Genomic DNA, 21,703 nt, shown 5'->3' with positions numbered 1-21,703 from the left:
GGTTAGGGAGTCTAAGGCCTTGCCTCTAGGGCCAGCCCCAGCCCCCCGGAGTTCAGACTCACTTGCCTTATCCCTGGGGATGCTGCAGAGTTGGTGTGGGGGTGGGGGGTGAGGAGGGGACTGGATTACTGGTATCTCAACATCAATTCTTAAGAAACTATTCTCCCAGATTTGGCCTAATTAACTTCCTGTTTCAAAAGTCCTTAGTGAGGTGAAGGGGGTTGTCCCTGCCTGGAACATCATTTTCTGTTGCTTTCTATCAAAAAAGGGCGTCAAGCAAACCCTTTGGTTATACTCTCCTGGCAGAATAATAATACTAGGGCAAGATTGATAACTGAAATAATGATTGTACCTTATATAAGTAAGAGTTTTTTTAATAGTCTATAAAGGCTTTCCATTCATCATCTCACTCGATTCTCCTAACAACCTTGAGAGAAGCAGAACAAGGATTATTGACGCAATGTTTCAGATGAGGATTCGGGATGGAAAGTAACTTCTATAAGACTGTACTCTGGTCAGTGCGGGGGCAAGGCTTCATGCCAGGCCTTTGATTTATTCTTCAGGGTTCTACAAAAGTTTGGCTCCCAGCAGGTACCCTATCAAAGCTCGTGGGATCAGAATCTTTAGAAGGACAGCCTGGTTGCCACACGAACCCTGGCTATTGACCAGCATGACACGATATTAGATCATTGAATCGACCCCTCACTGTACAGATAGGAAAGCTGAGGTGGAAAAAGGAGCAGGACCCAGGAGCACAGCCCAGCCTCCTGGACCTTGGCCCAAGGCTCCCTTCACCCAGACCACATTCTAGAAATTTAATAAATATTTACTGAGAGCCTTCTGTTTGCAGGCTCAGAGGCGGTAGAGAGGAAGGGTTGTAGATGAGCCAGTGCAAGAGCTCACTGAGGGGAGGGCTGGAGAAGTATTTGGTATAGATCTGGGCTGCCATAGAAGCCCTGAGGGCTCTGAGAGCTGCAAGGAGGAAGGGAAGTAGCACTTGAACTTGGCCTATAGGGACAAGGAAGAGTTTGATAGATAGTAACAGAAAATGATGTTCCAGGCATGGGGGTGTGGGGAGGTGAGGAGTAGGGGATCATATGAGCAATGACAGGGAGAGTTTGTGGTACCCAGGTGGGTCCTGCAGATGTGGGAGACAATGGAGAAAGGCAGGAAGAGGCTGGATCCTGTACAGCCACAGGACCCACCACCCACTAGCCTGGTCTGAACTCACTTACCTTTAATGAACTGGATCACAGTCAGGTCCGGCGCCATCTGAGCTAAGCCATCTTGCTTCTCTGGGGACTCCCCAGGGCTCTGCAAGGAGGGAGAGTCCTCATCCTGAGACACACAACCAAAGATAATCAGTTGGCTGCCAGACATTCTGCTTAGGGATGGTTGTGGCTGGGCAAGGGAGTTCTGGGGGAGGACAGGGTGGGGGACTGTCACCGCATTCCTACACAGACCAACAGTGTTGCCTCTGTTCTTGGCCCTGGGGGTACTTACCAAGTGGTTTTGAAAGAATGGATGAAATTCCAATGGTTGAACTTTGTCCTCACCATCATCAACATAATAATGATCACAAATATTACTGTGAAAATTACCACTATTACCACCACCAATATCATTGTTTCCATCACCTTAAATATCACCCACCTTCGTGTCACCACTATAGTTAAGAGTCAATGACCAGTATTGTCCTTATCAGCATTGCTCTGTCATGTCATTACTACCAACACCATCATTATCATCATCACTGTCCCCTCACCCTTTAGAATCACCAGCAACCTAATGAGGATCAGAGTGGCCTAGGGGTTAAGTCTCAGTGCTATCACCCCTATGGCCTGAGTTAGATTCCTGCCCAGGGAGCTACCCACACGGCACAGCAGACCTCTCCTGCCTCGCCTGCTGCTCCCCTCAGCAGTGTATTTCAGTAGATCTGCCTTTTCTGCTCCCCACTCTTTCTCTGGTGAATCCCCCACATCTCTGGCCAACACCCCAGTTCTACGTAAGAAAAAAAATTAACCAATCTCTCTACCACTGTCTCTAACTTCATAATTATCCTGGCATAAGTCACCTTGTATATTAGTTTCTTGTCCATAAATAAAACCTAGATGAGATGAGAGACAACTTTCATGTTTCCCTGAAGATAAATTTTTTCCGCAGACCTCCCTGCTGAAGATAAGGCATGTTGGACAGGCCGATGGCAAGGAATGGAGACCAAACACTACGTAATTTCACCTTACAGTCCCCTCGAAGAGACAGTGTATTTGGAGGTGCTAGTTTCACTGTCTCCTTTGATTATCACAAGGAAATAAATACTTGTCCTTTATGCACCTCATCTTAACAGTGTCCTTTATTTTGATACCGGAATTGTAGGCTTTTAGACCTAGTCTCCCAGCCAGGAACAGATCTCAGGCTGCAGGGGCAGCGCTGAGCCCCAGCCACTAGACCCCCACAGTTTGGTGTCTCACGAAGCCACAGCAGGAACTTTGCAGACGCTCAGGCAAACAAGCGAGAAGAGGCAGGTTTGTTTAGAGAAAGAAAATTTACTGAGGAGAAAAGGAACAGAAATAAAGTGGGACTCCCAGGCCAGGAAACCAGGCTAGAGAGGGGCAAGGAAGCCCAAGTGGAGTCATATCTCAGGGAATATCCATCTTCTTTCCCTAATTATTCTAAAGCTCCACCAGTCTCTCTGTGATTGGCTAGTTCCCGGTGGTCTCACTCACTGCCTAAATGTCTCTGGGCCCAGAACTAAGTCTCTGTGTCCCAGCCCTTATCTTTTTTTCTTCATTGCCCTCTACTTGGAATGTCTTGTTGACCCCAAGGTCATAAAGTAAGTCCCTAATGTCATAAGTCCTGGGGTATTTGATTAGTCCCCTTTGGAATTTGTGGCCCTTATCTCTGGAGCCTTCCTTAACTCTCCTGAAGTCCCTGCACTGTCCTTGAGGCTGCCTAATTTAATTATCCCTAACTTGCCCTAGGATTCATTTTGACTCAGACACCCACCAAGAGAATGAAGCCACTGAGTTGGGTTATACTACCCCTGGCACCCCACCATCACAGCCTCTATCATACCTCTAGCACCACCAGCCTCTATCACAGGTTATCCCCACGCTCCCATCTTGTTACTCTGTCACTCATGGCTGCCGTTACTTGGAGAGGCACCATGGGTCAGAGCCTTGAGTGAGCTGTGCCTTCCAAGAGGCTGGGGCGATTAGGAACTGCAAATGGATCCTGCTCTACCCCATCTGCTGTGACGGGAAGAGAACGGGTCAGGGGAGGCATGAGGCAATGGACCCCTCTCCTCCTTGGATGGAGGCCTCACCCATGGGGGTTTTCTCAGTTCTGTGACCACAAAATGAGGAAGCTGTGGACACCCTGGAGGGCGTTCTTCCACCTGGGGGAGGGTGGCCTCGTGCAACAGAGATGTGTTGTACCCCAGAAAGAGGAAGACTTGAGGGGACAAAATCACGGTCTTCTGATGGTCAAAAAGGAAGGAAATTATACAGGCCCTGCAGGGTTTTATGACTAATGCTTAGCTCATCAAAACCTCACAGCAACTTTCTGAAGTAAATATCATTCTATTCTCTATTTTCCAGGGGCTGAAATTAACACATAGAGAAGTGAAGTAATTTGCCCAGTCACACACATAGTAAGGGGTGGGGGGAGGGTGTGAACCCAGATAGCTTGACTCAGAGCCCATGTGCATTTAGCAGGCGCACCCTGGGGAAGGAGGAACCTGTCTAATATAATAACACTTCAGGCAGTGATAAAAGGTCATGTCTGTCTTCCTGCTCCACCAGCAAACATTCTATTTCTTTTATTTACCCTCCTTGTAAACAACCGTGCCTTGTTTAACAAACTTGTCTTCTTACATTCTGAAAAGAAAGAATATCCCTGAGAAGATAATATGGAAATTGCTAAAGACCAGGTGTTCACGAAGCTAGCTGGTACCCAATCCCAATCTCCCCAGAAATCTCCAGATGCTGCACCAAAAGGACATGCTGACCCTTGCCCATGTCCCCTTTCTACTCCTTTGTGTAAATACCTCTGCACTCTGCCAACGGGGAGGATGTGGCCTTTCAGACACGAGTCTGCTGCCCTCCTCAATTTGTTGACAAATGAAACTACTTTCCTTCTCCTCAAACTCTGTTTCCTTTTATTGGCTGAGAGAAACCGAGAGCACATTCAACACTATTGCTGTGCACATTTCTTAGAAAAGGAAACAGACTTGGAGAAGTTGCAACTGGCACAAGATTATTCAAATATCAGTGATCAAGTGGGGTATGATTTTACTGCATCTTTCTGTGCAACCTAAGATGAGTATTAGCAGCCACAAGTCCATGGAGGAGGACCGACGTCCACCGTAATGGGCAATTTGGACAAGGCCTGCCCTGGGAGGAAGTGGGTGCCCCATAGGTGTATGCAAGCAGAGGTCGGCTTCCTGCTGGTCTGGGATGCTGGGACCACGAGAGGGTGAGCTGGGACGTCGGGTTCATCCCAATTCTGTATCTGGATTCTCTGGCTCTGCCTCATCTCTGCCCAGGGAGCCTGTGAGCGGTCCCTACAGGTCTCACCTCGGTTGGTGTCTGAATCTTGTCTTTCCTCTCCCATCTTATTTTTTAATTTTTTTTTATTTTTTATGGGACCCTCACCAGTGGCCGGGGATCGAACTGGCGCTGCAGAGGCTGTGGGCAGCCTCGCAAACCAGTGCTCAACCGCTGCGCCACCAGGGGAGGCCCTCATTTTTTTTTTTTTTGAAAGAGTGGAGCCTCATGAGACAAATTCTACATTTCTCTGCACTTCAGAACACATGTCCCCACCTCAGGGGTACTGGGTTCCAAACCTGCTCCATCTCATTCCCAGATGTTGGCTGGCTGAAGGCTGGCCTCACCCCGACAAGAAAATTTATTCAAACATCAATTCATGTGTTTTTGCCCCCCTGGGCTTCTTGCCTTTTCTTCTCTCTCTCTTTTTTTTTAATGCCAGCAGGTAGCAGGCTCTGGGGTTCTGGTCTCAGGGGAGGTGTGTGGGAGGGCAGAAAGCAGTTGCAAGATTTTCCCTCCCGGCTTTTGGCCTCAAAGCTTGCATTCATGGAGCAGACTATGCAGGGTGTTGTGGGGGCTGTGAGGAGAGAGGAGGGCTCTGAGAACAAGGGGAAGAGGCTGGCATCCTCCTGCAACTAAAAACTGGAGCAGGCCAGGAACTGAGCAGTCTGTGGGGTCCACAAGCAGCAGAGAGTCCTATAGCCTCTGAGGCAGAACCCAAGGAAGTAGTTCACCTCCGGGGGGCAGGCTGCAGGCTGACCTATGGGGACTGGGCCCCTAAGTCCGCACCAAGCTCCACTGCTCCACACACGGGCCAGGAGAGACAGACGCCGATGCATGGTGGGTGGGCAGGGACCTCTCCAGTGCCTGGGCACTCATTAAAGCCTCAGAACCTTTGCTTGGCCTGGGGCGGGGGGCAATCCTGAGTAGGCTGAGATTGAATTTCTTGCTGCTCCAACAGGATGGGCATTCAGAGTAGAACAGAAATTGGTTTTCAGAGAAAATAAAGCATATCTTGCACATGCTTGGGTATGAGTCAAACCTCGTTCGGTGTCTCTCCCCCGCTGGACTCTGAGCTCTGCAAGAGTGGGGATCTTGTTTACCTTGTTCTCTGTTGAAACTCTGTGGCCTAGCACAGGCCCTGGGGTGAAATAATGGGTATTTGATAAATATCTACGACAAGAAGGAGTGTAGGAGATAGTTCCATCCGGCGGCGGGTGTAGCGAATGCCAAGCTCTTGGAAGGAAAATGAGAATATCACAGGAGATGCTATCGTGCTACAAGCCACTTTTAGATTGCTTCTGGTTCAGAGGGGGCAAAGGGGGCACCTGATGCCCTGGGACCCAGCAGAATGGAGATTCCCGGCATGCCAGGCTGCTGGAATTGTAACAGGGTGGTCCCCAGGAAAGGGGGAGGTTCCAGGTTCCCTGCCCCACCCAAGGGAGGGTGGAGCTGAGCAGGAAGAGAAGAAGCTGAAGAAGAGACTGAGGAAGGAAGCAGGATGGAGCCAGGAGACCTGGAGAGGGCGCGTGGAGCCTAGAGACACGTGAAGAAACTGCGCTTGTCTTTTGGTCGTAGACTGGGTGACACAGATGTGGGTGAGACCCATGGGGAGGTGACAATGGCAGCTTTTATCTTGATGTTGATTTTGCTCTTTTCCTTCGGGGCTTGTCCGGTTGTTTGTGACCCTTTTCTGTGGGTCCCCACTGGAAGATGCTTTAGACTTGTAGCAGGCTTTGGGGCCTTGTTCTGGGCCAATCCCATTTGGATGGACTTCTACCCACGAGTGGACGGGTAACTCTGGATACTTCATTTAGAAACTAGACTCTTTGCCTTACCTGTATTGTTTCCTAGTTTCATTAAAGTTCCTTCCCATTAAAGTCTCCTATGTTTTGTGTTGATGCGGCGGATGGCAGAACCCATTTAGAATAGGCAGGTTTGCGGGGCTTGGGCTGCCCCTCTTCCTGTCCTATAACAGATTGTGGGCTGGTGGCTCTGGGTGCAGGAGCCTGCTCCAGCCTCATGGCAAAGGAAGGAGACTTGCATTTCTCATAGGAGCAAACAAGGTCCTAGATTAGGTAGCTTGCTCAACTTCACACAACCACAAAGTGGCAACTGACATCTGACCTTGCCTGAGTAGAAAACCCCTGCTTTATTCACTAAACCCTGGGCATCAGAGGCTCGGGCGCAGGGCTGTAAGAATTAGGAGGTACCTTCGTGGTTTGAGGTGAAAGGACCTGAAATCCTACCATTTGAATCTTGTTTCCCTGGGTGAGGCAACAGGAATCTGTTACTCATTCATATCTGAGAGCTGCACTGTGTGAGGCTGCAGGCCCAGCCCCAGGGGCCACTGCACACTGGAAATGTGGCCAGACCAAACAAAGATGGGCCATAATATATTTTGAAGACTTAGTAAATGTGCTAAATATGCTAAAATAAGAATGTTTTCGATGCACTGGGTTACATGTGGCCCACAGATGTCTTTTCGACTTACTGACAAATACAATAAAGTCTCTCCTTGCTCCTTGTTTAGTCCTGTCAAGCCATGGGAGAGCAAGTTGGGTGGTGGGAGGGGTCCTGGCTGCCCAAGAGAGAGAAACACCACAGGACCTGCTGCCCCAGGAAGGGAAGTAGGAAGGGCTGGAGAGACTGATAACTTCCAGGGTGGAGAGGTTGTTTTGTTTGTTGGTTTGTTTGTTTGTAATCAGGGAGGGACAAGTTCACCCAGGAGTCAGCACAATCTTATGAGTTCCTTGGTTGGGGTTCATCTGCTTATGTAAACAGCAAAAACAACCACAGGATCATCTGCTGCCACGTGGACAGCCCTAGATGGTTTGCACTGCACTTTCACATCCGCCATGTCCTTCAATTACCACAAAAGCCTGGTGAGGAGCTGTAGACTCCCCTCTATCTGGAAGTAGACCTTTCCTATTTGGTATTATTTGGTAGGTTATTTTAGGGCTCTGGAAACACCCTTACCATGAATCTATGGGAAAAACATGTTTACTGTGCTCAGACAACCCTCCTCCTTCCCCTCCCCACCAAATAACCAACCACAGCAGACCAAATAAGAATGCGATACTTTCAGAGAGTGGGGTAAACCCATATTCCAGCACCTATTTCACAGAGGAGGAAGCTGAGGCCCCAAAAGGGGAAGGGTCATGAGGGAGTAATTGGCAGAGTAGGCTCATGAAGCCAGGTCCTCCACAGCCCTGGCTCACTCCTCTCTCATGCTGTGAAAAGAGCTTAGGGCTTAGAGACAGCAGGGACGGGACAGAGCTTCAGGGGCTGGGGGTTCAGAAAAAGAACCAGGGAGAGTGAGTTGGGGGATGTACAGAGACAGATGAGAGGTTATGTGAGGCAGGCTCACAGCCCAGCAGGAGCGTGCTTGCAGGAAGGGGCCGTGCGGGAGGCAGCCTTTGGTTCAGGAGCGGAAGTGGGAACTGGGCCGTTTGGAGGGCCAGGGTCAGAGACTTGGACTCTAGCCTGGCGGGTACTGGGCTCTGGCCATTCCCACGGCCATTCCTATCTCTGTGTGCAGTGCAGGTTCCCGCCTCGCTCCTCTGATCTGTTTTGAGGACTCCTGACTAATAGTGGCCTCCAGAAACAGGAAGCATCGGGCCTCCACTCAGAGCGGGACTTGGAGTGCGACCCATCTGGGCTGTGGTTTGCCCAGGTCAGCAGGACCCTGGCTGAGGGAGCTGTTTAGAACTTCCTCTCTCAGGCTGTATGCTGACAGCTGCGAGCCTGCAGGACACAGGCACGGGATACAGCAGGCTGTTGGGTTCCAGAGCACGGAAGGTCCCTCTCTCTGCCAGACCTCCTGGAATCCAGGAGCTGTTGTCAGAGGGAGCGGGGCTTCTAGAGGGCCGTGTCCAGGGCCTGTGTCCCAGGCACCTTCGAGCCAGCATTGACCCTCCCTAATGGGTGACAGGAACTCTGACAGCTCTCAGTTTCCATCACATAACCCACCAGAAGCAGTCGCAGGAATGGGGTTATCTCTCCCCTCAGAGAGGGAAGTGGTGTTTTCTAGTAGAGTGCTGGGATCTGAGCTTCTGGCTCTCTTGTAACTTGGTCACTGCAGCTGGCCAGACCCCCTGCTCCCTTGGGCCACCAGAAAGCTCAGAACCAAAAATGATTCCATTGTATCAACTGAGTTCATCTTCTCGCCCCTAAATCTATGTCTTCGTCATTCTGATAACCGTCTGCGGAGATTTCTATTTTCCTGTTTCTTGGTCTTAGTGAGTGATTCAACACAGGCCCCGCAATGGCCTGGGTCCTTCCTGGGTGTGAGTCCCAGCTTTTCACTAGCCCTAGCAGGGCACTTCATCTCTGTAGCTCAGTCCCAGGGGTGCTGTGGAGTAATAAAGAACCTCCTTCATAGGTGGTTTATGAGGATTAAATGAGGCATGACCACAAAGGGTTCAGCGCAGGGCTAGGTACAGCGTAAGCCCCTGACATCGGCCTCATTTCCCACTCTTTGATTAGTATTTGATGTGAGCTGCCACAAACCTTTTATGGAATATAGTGGTAGGATGTAGAAAGAGACAAGAAGACCCTGAGGGTGTGGGGGGTACAGGAGAGTCCCATCATGACAAGGACAGACGGGTCCGCGTGACCTGCTAGGAGTCCCTAAGAGATCGTCTTTACTTCACACCACAGAGCTCTCTGCCTGGAGTCCTGGGGCCTGAGTTTGCTGATGGCAGATGGGGGAGACTGAGGTCTAGAGAGAGGTGATACCTTCCCCGGTGTACCCCTAGAAAGATATCTGGGTGACTACCTGTGCTCTGAGGTCACAGATACAGGGACAGTCAAAGGCAAGAAAGTGGAGCTCTTACTTCCCATCATATCCTGCTAGTCTTCATATCCTTCTAGTCTTCTCCGTGGGGACTGTTTATGCTCCCCTTCCCCAGGCAGAGAACTAGAAGCACTGGCCATGGAGAAACCAGAGCATCAGTCATCCGTGTCTGTCTGTCTGCACCAGGCCTTCCTTCACTACCTGAGAGCTATTTGGGGCAGAGACTGTGGGCTGCACCCCTTGGTCCCCTGTAAAAAATGCTTCTGTACTGCTCCAGAGACAGGGAACCATTGAGAGGAGATAGCACTGAACCTGTCAGGTGGCAATTTGTTCAACATTCTGCCCATTGCACAGATAGCAAGACTGAGGACATACAATCCTTATACTACATGCCAGCATCTCCTGGGCATGATGAAAAATGGATTCACTTTTAGGTGACTATTTAGAGGTCCCCCTGAGACTGGCCAGTAATGCTCAAAGAGATTTCAGAGATAGACCCCACCCTCTTGTTTTTCTCCCCTAGCCACCTCCTCTCCTTACAAAAGATACACATGCTAAGTCAGGGGACCTGGACTTTCTGGCAGCCTATTTCCACCCTACTGCGCCCTTCCTCCTGGTCCACCCACCTCCCCAGCAGTGGCCTGGGGGATAGGGCAGGGCCAGCCATTGTAATTGCAAGCAGCCCCTGCCAAGGCAGCCTCGAGGGGGCAGGGAACAATTCCTCCCACATCAATATTTATTGCCTGAGAGCTGCTGGAAGCAGATTGTCATGTTCTCAGTCTTTGGTTCTTTTTTAAGAACCTCTCACCCCCTTCCCTCCCCACTCCTTATCCCCAATGTGCTGACAGGATAAATCCAGACAGCCAGACAGGTTCACAGTTGGGGAGCCAGGGTTTCAAGGCATCACAGAGACAGTTCTTAAAACCTGAATCTCTGCATCATAGCAGCTTTGACTCAAGGAATCATATGTCCTCAGGATCCAAGGCACAGAGAGTTGCTCCAGGAATCTAACCTCAGCAACATACAAGATAGAAAATATGAAGTGGCTTGTTCAAGGTCAAACAACTGACTTGTGACTGAACCTGACGCAGGCAAGTCTCGCTTCGCTCATCCTACCTATTCCTATGTCCCAAGTAGCTGCTCTTCTCTGTTTAAATTTGGGGTCAAGTTTGGAGATTATCTGTAATCAGCACTGCAAGTTCTGCCCCACCTCTCTGATCCTACTTGTAAGTGCTCTTCCTCAAGTTCCACAAATTCTGTCTCATCCAAATTTTGGCCTGAGCTAGGTAGAACCGGAAAGGACCATCTGTGGTTCCAAGCTGTCTTCTTCCCTTGAAACTGTTCCCTTTCCAGGCCTGCCTCCCCCTGCCTCAGAGCCAGCCCCAGCCAGCCCTTCACCATCTCTGGAAAGTCCCCACAGCAGAGCACCCACATCTGTGCATCCTTCTGGAGGGTTCTTGGACTTGTCCCCATACCCGCCAGGCTGGCAAAGCCCTGGCTCCATAGCCATAGCTGCTGCATCAGTCTCCCCGCCCCCAGCTTCTCCACACCTCTCATGTCCCTTGCAATATTTTCTCTGCTTTGCACCTGACACAGAGCCCCAGCACTCCCTGCTCACCCACCTTCTAGGGCTACCCCGCTGCACTCGAAGCTGGCAGGCAAGGCCTTTCCTGTTTTGGTCCCTGCTCGGCTGTTCCAACATCATTTTACCTTGGTCCTACCCTTTGCCCAGCACGGTGGCGAGTGTCGTAGGGCAGTCTGGGAAACCGACAGCCTTGGACTCGAATCCCAGCATTTCAAGGTAGAGACATTTTTAACCTTCCTTCCTTCCTTCTAGACATTTTTAACCTACCAAACTTTCTAGTTCTAAGGAGGCTCTATTTCACATCAGGGTAAACTTATTCAAATGCACAACCTGCCACATTAAATGGAATCATTCTTGCTGCAAAACTGTCGACAAGACTTTTATAAATTGTCCCACTGAAATTAGAATTACTCAGCACCAAGTAACTTAATGTATGACTGTGATTTCTCAATTACCTCCCTGTGAAATGATAATAAGTTTCTACAGCTGGTTTCTGACAGAGAGCTCCTAAAACTCTTATAAATTGGGGAGATAGGAGAACCTTTTGCGGTAATATTTAGTCTTTGATCTTAGATTCTGACCCAGAGCTCTTAAGACCTTTGTAATTTCCTGAGTTAGAGGAGCATCTGGCCTTAATCCCTTGGAATTTCCTGGGTAATAGAAGCACCTCTGGTCCTAATGAGGTGACTCTTGGTGGGCACCGAAAGGGGACCTGGACACAGAAGGGCCAGCCAAGATTAAAAACTTGGAATATTCAGCTCTAAGCCCCATTCTGCAGACAGGCGAGAGGGCCTGGGGATAGAATTATAATCAACCACATGTATGTATGAAAGTCTCTATAAAAATCCCAAAGTAGAAGGCTCAGAGAACTTCTAGGTAGGTGCGCACTTCACGTAGCAGGAGGGTAATATAGCCCAACTCCACGGGGACAGAAGCTTCTACACTCACAACCCTTCCAGGCTTCACTCATCTGGCTGGTCATCTGTATCCTGGTAAATATGCTTCCCTGAGCTCTGTGAATTGTTCCAGCAAATGATGGAATTTAAGGTAAGTGGCATAGGGACCTCTGGCTTTTAACCAAGAGGGACTGACGTTGTGGGCAAGCTGGGGACCTACTACTTCTGGCTGGCGTCTGATGTGAGTGCAGTCTCGTGGGACTGAGCCCTTGACCAGTGGGCTCTAACGCTCTCCAGGTGGATGGTAGCAGTAGGGTTGGACTGTGGGACACCCCGCTGGGGTCGATGACACCCTGCTGGGGTCAGCGTGGAAATAACCCCACATCTCTGGCCTGGTCTGTGTGAGTAAAGGAGAAACACAGCGCCTCCCCGGTGGTGCAGCGGTTGAGCGCTGGGTTGCGAAGCAGCCCGCGGCCTCTGTGGCGCCGGATCAATTCCCCGGCTGCTCCCCGGCCACCGGAGGAGGGTCCCACATGGCGCGCAGCCCTCTCCTGCCGCCCGCTGCTCCCCTCAGCAGTGTACTTCGGTCCTTCTGCCTGCTCTGCTCCCCGCCCTGGCTCTGGTGGATTCTCTCACCCTCCCGCGCTTCTGACTGTACCCAGTGCATGTATAAATAAATAAATAAATAAAATCTTAAAAAAAAAAAAAAATTAAAAAAAAAAAAAAAAAGGAGAAACACAGCAGTGATTTCCCTTTATGCTCTCCTACTTGGGAAAAGAGAAAATCAAATGGAATGGAATATGTATGAGTAACAAAAAGTTCATGAAGTTGAACCTAATGCATGTAATGAAGCATTAAAAAAATTCTATTTTGTCATATTCTTTCATATTTCGAAGCCATGGTTGGTTTGTCAATCTCATATTTTTGTGGGTTCCTGGAAGACTTGGAGGCCCCCTGCCAGGAATCTCCTCTCCTGCCCAGTGAGTGACTCACATAGTCCTGCCCCGTCTCACCAGCTGTGACCTTGGGCATGTCACTCACCTGCTGAGTGCAGTGTCCTCCTCAGCATGAGACCGCCTGCCCCACTAGTCATACCCCTGAGCCTCTCACTAGTTTTTATTTATCAATGAGTCTTTGTCCTCATGAGGCTGTGCTGTTTGAGGGTAGAAACCATTTCCTGAGCTCCGCTAGCCAGAGACTGCGCACTACGTAGAGACCAAGGACTGGATCCCAGCGTTCAGCTCAACACCAAGCCCACAGACTCATCAGTGGACATTTGTCCCTCACTGTCCCTGAAAATACTCCATTCACTTCTGTAGTCAAATCCTTTACCAGGGCTGCGTCCACACCTCTCCCTCCTTTCCATGTGTCCACACAGCCTTCAGAGTCCAGCTCAAGTCCCTCCTCTTCCCAAGCCTGCCCACACCTCCCGCCACCCTCCATCTACCCCAGTTTTCAACTTTGCCACGGCATGTTCAAAATTTATAAAACACTTGAAGTGATCGGAGGAGAAGGCCTAAGTCAGTGGCTAGTGTGAGGGGTGGGCCTAGACAGAGCTGGGCCCTCGTACCAGTGCTGCCCTTGCTGGCATGTGACCTGTAAATCAGTGCCCAGAAGGGAGGAACGGAGTTTAATGTCTCAGAGGAGGACAGTGTGGGGGAGGCTGGAGCCTGGACGGGGTCAGGGACAGGAGGGGGTGGGGGATCTTACTTTGGTGGCAGAGGAAGCTGCAATTGTCAAGACCCTTCTCCGAAAGCGAAGCTCGTGCTTTTCCTTGAGCATCTTTCTCGGGAAGAAGAAATAGGGAATGGCAGCCAGGGCCACTGCCCCAGCGGCGATGAGGAAGCCCAGCCACCAGGCACCCACCCAGCGGGGGTCCTTCGAGGTCAGGCTGACACCACCTGGAAGAGAAGACCATGTGATGTTAGGGTCAGGAATGGCCGTCTCTTCTTGGCCACGACCCTGCAACTAGTTTCTGAAACATGTGGCGTCAGGAGATTGGGTTACAGCTGTGACTCTGCCAGTGAGGTCCTCGAGCAAGTCCCTCTCTGGCTCTTGATTTTGTTACCTACTAAGGCAATGTGTGTAGTGGTCAAGGTCGTGGGCTTTGGAAATGAACTGCTGGGCCTGAATTACATACTCACATAACCGTGGGCAAGTTACTTAACCTCTGTGCCTCAATTTCTTTCTCTGTAGAGTACAGGTAGCAAGAGTACCTACACCGTAGGGTTGTTGTGAGAATCATGGACACTAGTACAGACAAAGCACTCCGCACGGTGTTGGCACATTGCTCTTCTGTGTTATGCTGTTCCTACCGGGGTTGCCATGAAATTTATGTTTCAGACTCTTGTGAGTTCTCACACCTGTGTGATGATTAAAAGCATCAGAGGGCTTGTCAAAAATACCTGGCCTTACCCAAGACAAAGTTAGGTTGGGGTGGGAAGGTGACCAAGAAAACTATACCTTTAACAAGTTCCCCGGGTACAATTAGACTAGATGATCCAAGTGCTTCTCCTGACTGGAGCACACACATCTCCCATCAACCCTCTTGACCACAAGGTCCACAGCTGAGCGTTAGTAAAAACACTTAATCAAAATACAGATGCAGGGGCCTCCCTGGTTGTGCAAAGTGTTAAGATGCAACCTATGAAGCTGTCTGCAGCCTCTGCAGCAGGAGTTCGATCCCCAGCCAGGGAGCAACCCACATGGAGCAGCAGACCTCTCCTGACTTGCCCACTACTCCCCTCAGCTGTGTATTTCAGTCAGTCTGCCTGTTCTGTTCCCCACTCTGTCTCTGGTGAATCCTCTTACCCCCGACAACACTGGCCTGTACCCAGCATATGCATAAATAAATAAATATTTTTAAAAAATACAGATGCATGATGACACCAAGTCCAGGAATGGGATTTGCTACAGGGTGCCTGAGCTTGAGCCCGAGGCCGTCCTGGGTGGGGCCAGAGTACACAGCAGGTTCTCAGCGAGCATATCTGTAAGGCCGGGGGTGAAACTGGCTTTCGCCCTTATTACCTCCTCCACTTATTACTCCCCTTGCTTCTATGCCAGGCTGGTGAGTGCTCACACATGCATCTCCCCAACTCCCCCACTTTTCACACACTAGTTTCTGCCTGCAGCGGACACAATCTTCCCACCCCAAGAAATCCCCCATGGAGAAGCAAGGACTAAGGACGTGACCTTCTGGTCCACAGCCAGGCCACATCTGTCCATGATGGCACCATATCTGCCAAGATGATGTCAAAAGAGTCAGAAAGCACAGTCTCTCTTCCAAGCTGGCAGGGCTTCTGGGAAGCCTTCTGGATCCCTGAATCCCAGGCCCTTTTCTCCATGGAGAGAGGAGCTGTGACCAGAACCAAGTCTTGGCACCTGGGCCCAGCTTTCAGGAAGGAGGGGAGGTGATGTGGGGCTGTCCCCGGTGACTCTTGTTCAAACCTGCCCTACCTGGAAGCACCTTTGGCAAAAGAAGAATAAGAAGCAGGACCTACCTATCCTTCTATTTGTACACATGTCACCGGAGGCTTCAAGGGCTTATTGGAAAGCCTCCAGCTGAGAGATGGGACTTTTGAGCCGCAAAAGGCAGAAGGCACGATAGGGAGCTCAGAGCTGCTGGGTGTGGGCAGCAGCAGCTGAGATGGCAAGTGACCTGTTCTACAAGGAATCCCCTGCCATTCCCCATGGAGTGCCAGGGTGCCAGAACCTCCTTCCATCCTCCTTCCTGGCTGCCTCAGCCTGAGCTCAGTCCTGTGTGTGCATCTGAGCAGGCGCTGGGGGACTGGGGAAACTGAGGAAGGGAATAAGGAGAATGTTGGTAATAACAGCAGTGACAGCCCCCACAACTCCACATCTGATCGTGTTTAATAACTTATTTCCATCCTATCGCTGGATTCTGATGGCAGTTTTCAGAACCGGACAGGATGAAGAATATCTTAAAGATGAGGAAGCTGAGGCTCAGAGAGGTTAGAGCATGTCCAAGGTCAGTGGGCATTGCTGGTCCCCTTTGGTGTTTCTTGTGGGACCAGATGGAACAGCCAGGTCTGTGTACCCCCGGGACTGCTGTGTGCTCGCAAGGCTCACCTTCCGGCATTCGGTCAATGTCCACATACAGGCGCAACATGAGGCCGCCCAGCCCGTAGGCCATGCCTGGACCCATCATGGTCACTGCAAACAGGATCCCTGCAAAATGAAGCCTCAGTAAGCCCTTCTGGCCTTGTTCCCCTCAGTAGGCCAGTACCCAACAGTCTACAGGGGACAAAAGGAGCCTGTCTCGCCAGTCAGGCCCAGGAAACTGTCCAGGACTTCCCCGAACATTTATGACTTGAGCCTCTTTTCTGTGGCCCAAGTGGCAATTAAAGGGGTGGAAGCAGTCTTCACCTAGGTAGAGGGGCGAGTTACTGTTGTGGGCAAAGTCATCGATGTAGGAGATGCCGAAGGGCTGAATGGGCACCGCGCCCACACCAAGCAGGGTCTGTGCTGTGAACATTATCCCCACCACAGTCAGGTGCTGGGTCTCTGTGGCGTCTGAACAGCTGCCGTTGGAGGGGCCCAGGGCTGGGTTCAGGGCCAAGGCTGTGGGGAGGCACAGGGAAGCTTCCCAGTCCGGTGGCATGTTGCCTGAAAGATGATAATAGAAAGGATTGTGACAATAGGTAAGATTTACCAAGCACTCACCAGATGCCAGGTACTGGCTGTGTACATAAATCATTTGACCTCTAGGGGATGGAAACTCTCTTTACCCCCATTCCGCAGAAGAGGAAACTGATGCTCAGACAGCACTTAGCAAGGGGGAATGCCAGAACCAGAATCCAGGCAGTCTGGCCGTGAGCTCCTCCTCTTAAACTAACTCACCCACCTTCTGAGCAGAAGCATGTGGACAAGTTAGAGCAATGGGACCCTTAAGTGGGGTGGATCGTCCAAAGGAGGTAGAGTAGATTGGGTTTGATACCGGAATTGTCAGGCCTAGTCTCCCAGCCAGGAATGGATCCCAGGCTGCAGGGGCAGCGCTGAGTCCCGGCCACTAGACCCCCACGGGTTGGTGTCTCACGAAGCCGCAGCAGGTACTTCGCAGACGCTCAGGCAAGCAAGCGAGAAGAGGCAGGTTTGTTTAGAGAAAGAAAAAGTTTATTGAGGAGAAAAAGAACAGAAATAAAGTGGGACTCCCAGGCCAGGGACCCAGGCCTGGGAGGGGCAAGGAAGCCAAAGTGGAGTCGTGTCTCAGGGAATATAGACATTTTTTTTCTCATTATTCTAAAGCTCCACCAGTCTCTTTGTGATTGGTTAGTTCTCCTCTGTCTCACTTAATTTGCTACTGAGTGGGGGATCTTCACATTCCTTATCTAACAGCTTTGTCTTTCCCCATTTGTTGCATCTTTATCTTTATTGCCCAGTCCTCTGGATGGGCATCCCTGCATTGAAGTTAAACAGCTGCCCTTCTAAGTTGTCCATAAATTAAACCACTCTCCATTTCTCCAATCTCCGCCTCCCTTTACCACCTGAAGGAAACCAGGACCAGCATTAACAATATTGTCCTTGGTCCTGGGATGTTTGTTTTTCTTAGTGGAATGGGTTACTTTCCCTTGGTTGTCCTTATCTCTGAAGCCTCCCTAAATTCTTCAGAGGTCCCCTCCTGCACTGTCCCTGAAACTGCCTAATTTCTAGCTTGCCCTGTGTCTCAGGTTCAAGAAGAACAAACAAGATTTTCCAGAAAGAGAAGTGAGGAGGGGAGTTCCAGGGAGAGGTCACAGCCCATGCAGACACAGGGCTGAGAAGCTCAGCACAGCTGGCTCACGGAGCATGAGGGGCCAGGCCAGGGTGAAGGCAGGGTCAGACAGGGGTGGGGAGCTGGGGCTAGAATGTGGAGGGCTCTGGTGCCCTTGGCCTTCATGGGGGAAGGAGCAGGGTCAGCTCAGGACACAGATGCACAGTGCAGTAAATTTAGGGGAATTTCTTAATTTGGTAGCAGAGACTTGCTCCCTGTAACTCACCAATATTTGGTGAGCAAACTAAAGGAGACCCTCACACTATTATTATCCCCAACATGGGTGTGACTGTGGCCTTCTCTCTGAGGTTGGCCCAGCCTTTCCAGGAGCCCAAGTCCTAAGTGGTATCCACCCAGCCTAGAGTGCCACTCTCTGGCACTAGAAAAATCCGTGTGAACCTAGGTCAGGGAATCCAGACCTTCGGTTAAGGCTGGCGGGTTGAAGACTCTGAGACTTTGAAAGAGATCTCCTGCCTCTCTGGGCCTTGGTTTCCTCACCTCTCGAACAAGCTTCCTAGAATCTGAGATCCAGAAGTAGAATGATTCGGTAGTTCGGAGCAGGGGCCCGAGGGCCAGGCTGACTGGCAGGTCTCATAGCTCCACTGGCTGCAGGAAAGTCCCTCCCTCCCCCGGCCTCAGTTTCCTCACTTGTGAAACAGGGTAAGGAGGCACCGGTCCCAGAGATTTGGCAACATTAGGATGAGAGGTGCCTGCACAGGGCTGACTATTAGATATGACTATTATGGGGCTCGGTCTTCTGTTTCCACCCTATGTTCCCAAGGCCTAGCCGAGGGCCTGGCACATAGGTATTAATGAAAAATTAATTAAGTCAATTTGGACGAAGAACGAATGAGTGAAATAGTCTGAATAACAGAGCAGGATGGGCGCTTGAACATCGCTGACCTGACCTGCTCATTGTGTGGATGTGGAGACTGAGGCTCAGACAGAAGGGCACAATAATGGGGTTCCCCTGACCCCTTCCAGCCCAGCCCCTCCTGGTCTTACCAGGGCTGGCGTGATCGAAGCGGTATGGCTCTGAGATGAAGTGCGGAAGGGTCATGAGCAGCCCCGCCAGGGCCACCAGGACAGCCCCACAGCCGATCAGTCGGGGACGGTGCACCCGGCTGCCAAAGTAGCTCACAAACACGATCAGGGCTGTGTTCCCCACCTGCAGAGCAACGAGGGGACCCATTAAAGTTGAGCAGAGCCCAAGACATGCGCCTGTCCCATCCCTGTCTTTATCCCCAATGTCAGCGTTCCTGTCTGGGTAATGGATTATCTGTGAATGTGTCAGCTGGATCCCTCCTTTAAGAACAGACTCTGGGTCATCCTGGGAAGGGCACCACTACCTCATGAAGAGAGACAAATGGGGAGAGTAGACAAGGTTAGAGCTTCAATTTCGTTGTGGTAGGGCATTGGACCCCAAGTCAGAATACAGAGGGTGGATAGTCGAGAGGGGGCTTTGAGTTTCTGGGACATCATGAATGAGAGAAAGGAAGTCTAAGGCCTGAGGACCCAGGCTTGGGATTTTGAGCCTTAGAATCAAAATCTTGGGATGTGGGAGTTGGAAGGAACTTGAGAGCTTGCAGGGAAGGGGCAGGCTCCACCATGAGGGGCTGGGGTATGAGTCCTATTATATTGCTGTCTGGCTGGTGGCCATTGATGGGTCCTCATGGTGGATGGGGGAGTATCAGCTGAGGGTCGGCAGGAGGGCTGAATCTAGGAAGGACAACAACTCTACATTTCATAGATGGGATACTGAGGCCCGGAGATGGGGAATGAGTCCCTCAAAGACTGAGAACTGAGTACTAGCCTTCCCTTCCCACCTCTGAGACTTGGAAGTGGGGTGCTGGGGAACATCTGTGAGTGATGTGTAGCTTGCAGGTCCTGGGTTGGGAGGAATGTGACACATCACCCAAGGGGTAGAGAATTTCACAGAAATCTGAGGGGGTAGGGAAGAAGGAGAGCGTTCTCCAAACAGAAACTGAGGCCTTCTCTGAGGGGAGGGCTTGGCACAGCTGTACTGTGCTCTCCAAAGCCTAAAGCAGCTCACCTGCTTCCTGCCGCCTGGCTATCAGCCCAGAGGCAGAGGCCCTTGGATCCCTGGACAACTCTGAAGGTGACCCACCCCCACACCCCAAGCCCTGAAAGCCCTTTCTTCCTTTTAATTTAAACCCTCGAAAAAGTGACCCAAGAGCAGGATGGACCTTGGGTCTGACCTTCCATGGTCAGGAACAGGTGGAGACCCTTCACATCTCCTGTTATGCCTTGTCCTAACGTCTAGCTGGTCAGTTTCTGGACCAGGACACTGAGGAAGGAGCTGGTTTGGAGGAGGAAGCTGGCATGGGGTTGCCTGCACACAGGTAAAGTGTTTGTGGTGGGATAGTGAGAGAGGAGGGCCAGAGACGTGGGTCAGGTAAGGATATGGAGCTTCCTTAAGCCCACCCCTGTGGCTGGGCCAGGCCAGTACCTCATTGAAGGAGGCGAGCAGCCCAGAGGTCTGACTGGAGAGGCCAAAACGCTTCTCCACCGTGGAGATGGAGCTCTTGAGGTAGCCGGAGATCATGAGCTGGGCCAGCTGCAGCAGGCTGTGGCACAGGACGAAGAACTGGCCCCAGAACCCCAGGGATGGCAGCCGGCAGAGAACAGGGAGACAGGTGGGGAGATGAGGAGAGACAGTTGGGAAAGAGAGAGAGAAGCCACGAGTGAGGCAACAAGTAAAGATGGGGAGACAGTCAGAGGAGAGAGTCATGAGCAAGAAGAGAGACAGAGAGAGGGTGGAGGAAAGGCAGGGGGGTGGATGGGGGGGGATGGAGGAAGGAGAAAGAGAATTATTGCACAGCTTCTTACACAGCTCTACATCTAGAAAAGCTCCTGGATACACTCATGACCCACATGACTGAGGGTAGGTCTTCATGGGGCCAAGGATGGTGGGAGCCTACTCCGATGCTCAGGGATAGTACCCCAAGATATATAGAACCTTCCTCCCTCTTCCCCCACCCTGGCCCTGATTCAGGAACTGATCTTATATCCTTCCCCACCCCACCTGGCCTACCCTACTAAGCCCCACCCCAAACATCTCAGCCTGCCTTCTGAAAAACTGGCAGAATTCCTAAGAGAAGAAAAACTTGTTTCACAAAATTAAAAAATAGGGTGTTAATGCCAGAGCTTGGTAAACTTTACTCCGTTCTTCTGAGTTGCGTTTCCCTCATCTCTGCCAGGGAAGCTGACGTCCCTACCTCCCAGGGTAACTGAGAACGCCGTGAGCCTGTGTGGAGGCAGCACCTGGCACAGAGCCCAGCACCCTGTAGGGCCAGTGGATGCTCTAGTGGTTAGGGCTGCCCTTAGTGGAGCCAGAACTCCCCTGTACTCATACTAGTCAGGTCCCATGGGGTCCTTCTCTTTCCTTTTATGGAAACAAGGCCTCCATTCCCCACGGAGGTCCCCCCTTCCTCTCTGGAAGGAGAGAGCATGTACTGGCCACCTTCCATGTACCCAAAACCAAGCTAAGTGTAAAATTTGTCCCTTCAATCCTCACAGCACCCCATTCTCCAGATGAGAGGATAGACTCAGAGAAAGGGAGCAACCCACTTGGCATTACAGCCAAGAAGTGGCTGCACCAGTGCTGTCCAGTTCAGATGGCCCTGCTCCTGCCAGGCACCCCGAGATACCTTAATGCTGTGAAACATGCGTGGCCGCGAGTCCTGAGGGCCCAGGCTGGCTTTGCCTCCAGGGCTGTCTTCTGTGCCCATCATGGCCTTCGCGTCCTGCTCTGGTATCTGGGGCTCTTCGCCCACCGGCCCTGTGGGACAGCCAGTCAGGAAGTGAGAGTGGAGATGGAATCCTAGAGAATGACCCTGACACAATACTTCACAGGGAAGAAACCTTAGTGGTTGGTGAGAATCTGAGAGTCAAAGCACCTTTGCCTTCCTGAGTCCCAGGTGCTGGAGGGGCCCAACCTAATTGGGACTGTGCCCTCCGTGTGCCATAGATCCTGACAGGACCACCTATTTCAGGCCTCCATTCTGTTCCCAGCACACACCTGGCTTCAGGGAGAAGCTGCTGGCCTCACAGCCTTTGAGAGTGGCCCTGGTGGTGGGGATGCCC

The 21,703-nt window shown here is 51.2% G+C and overlaps 1 protein-coding gene across 1 annotated transcript in view; it reads right to left on the bottom strand.

The window, feature by feature from the left end:
• Window positions 1-21,348, bottom strand: part of SLCO2B1 (solute carrier organic anion transporter family member 2B1) — a gene marked incomplete at both ends in the record, with an annotated part of 35,045 nt that extends 13,697 nt beyond the window's left edge. The window contains 7 exons of the mRNA XM_084249833.1: window positions 1,236-1,338; window positions 13,537-13,727; window positions 15,916-16,014; window positions 16,213-16,452; window positions 18,602-18,764; window positions 20,067-20,204; window positions 21,268-21,348. Coding sequence (XP_084105959.1) covers window positions 1,236-1,338; window positions 13,537-13,727; window positions 15,916-16,014; window positions 16,213-16,452; window positions 18,602-18,764; window positions 20,067-20,204; window positions 21,268-21,348 — 1,015 coding nt within the window. The remainder of the gene's footprint in view (window positions 1-1,235; window positions 1,339-13,536; window positions 13,728-15,915; window positions 16,015-16,212; window positions 16,453-18,601; window positions 18,765-20,066; window positions 20,205-21,267) is intronic.
• Between the last annotated feature and the right edge of the window lie 355 nt (window positions 21,349-21,703).

This window comes from Talpa europaea (genome assembly GCF_964194135.1).
Source record: "Talpa europaea genome assembly, chromosome: 1".
Classification (NCBI taxonomy): domain Eukaryota; kingdom Metazoa; phylum Chordata; class Mammalia; order Eulipotyphla; family Talpidae; genus Talpa; species Talpa europaea.
Note: the sequence above shows the minus strand (reverse complement) of the source record. Positions and strands in the feature narration are given on the sequence as shown.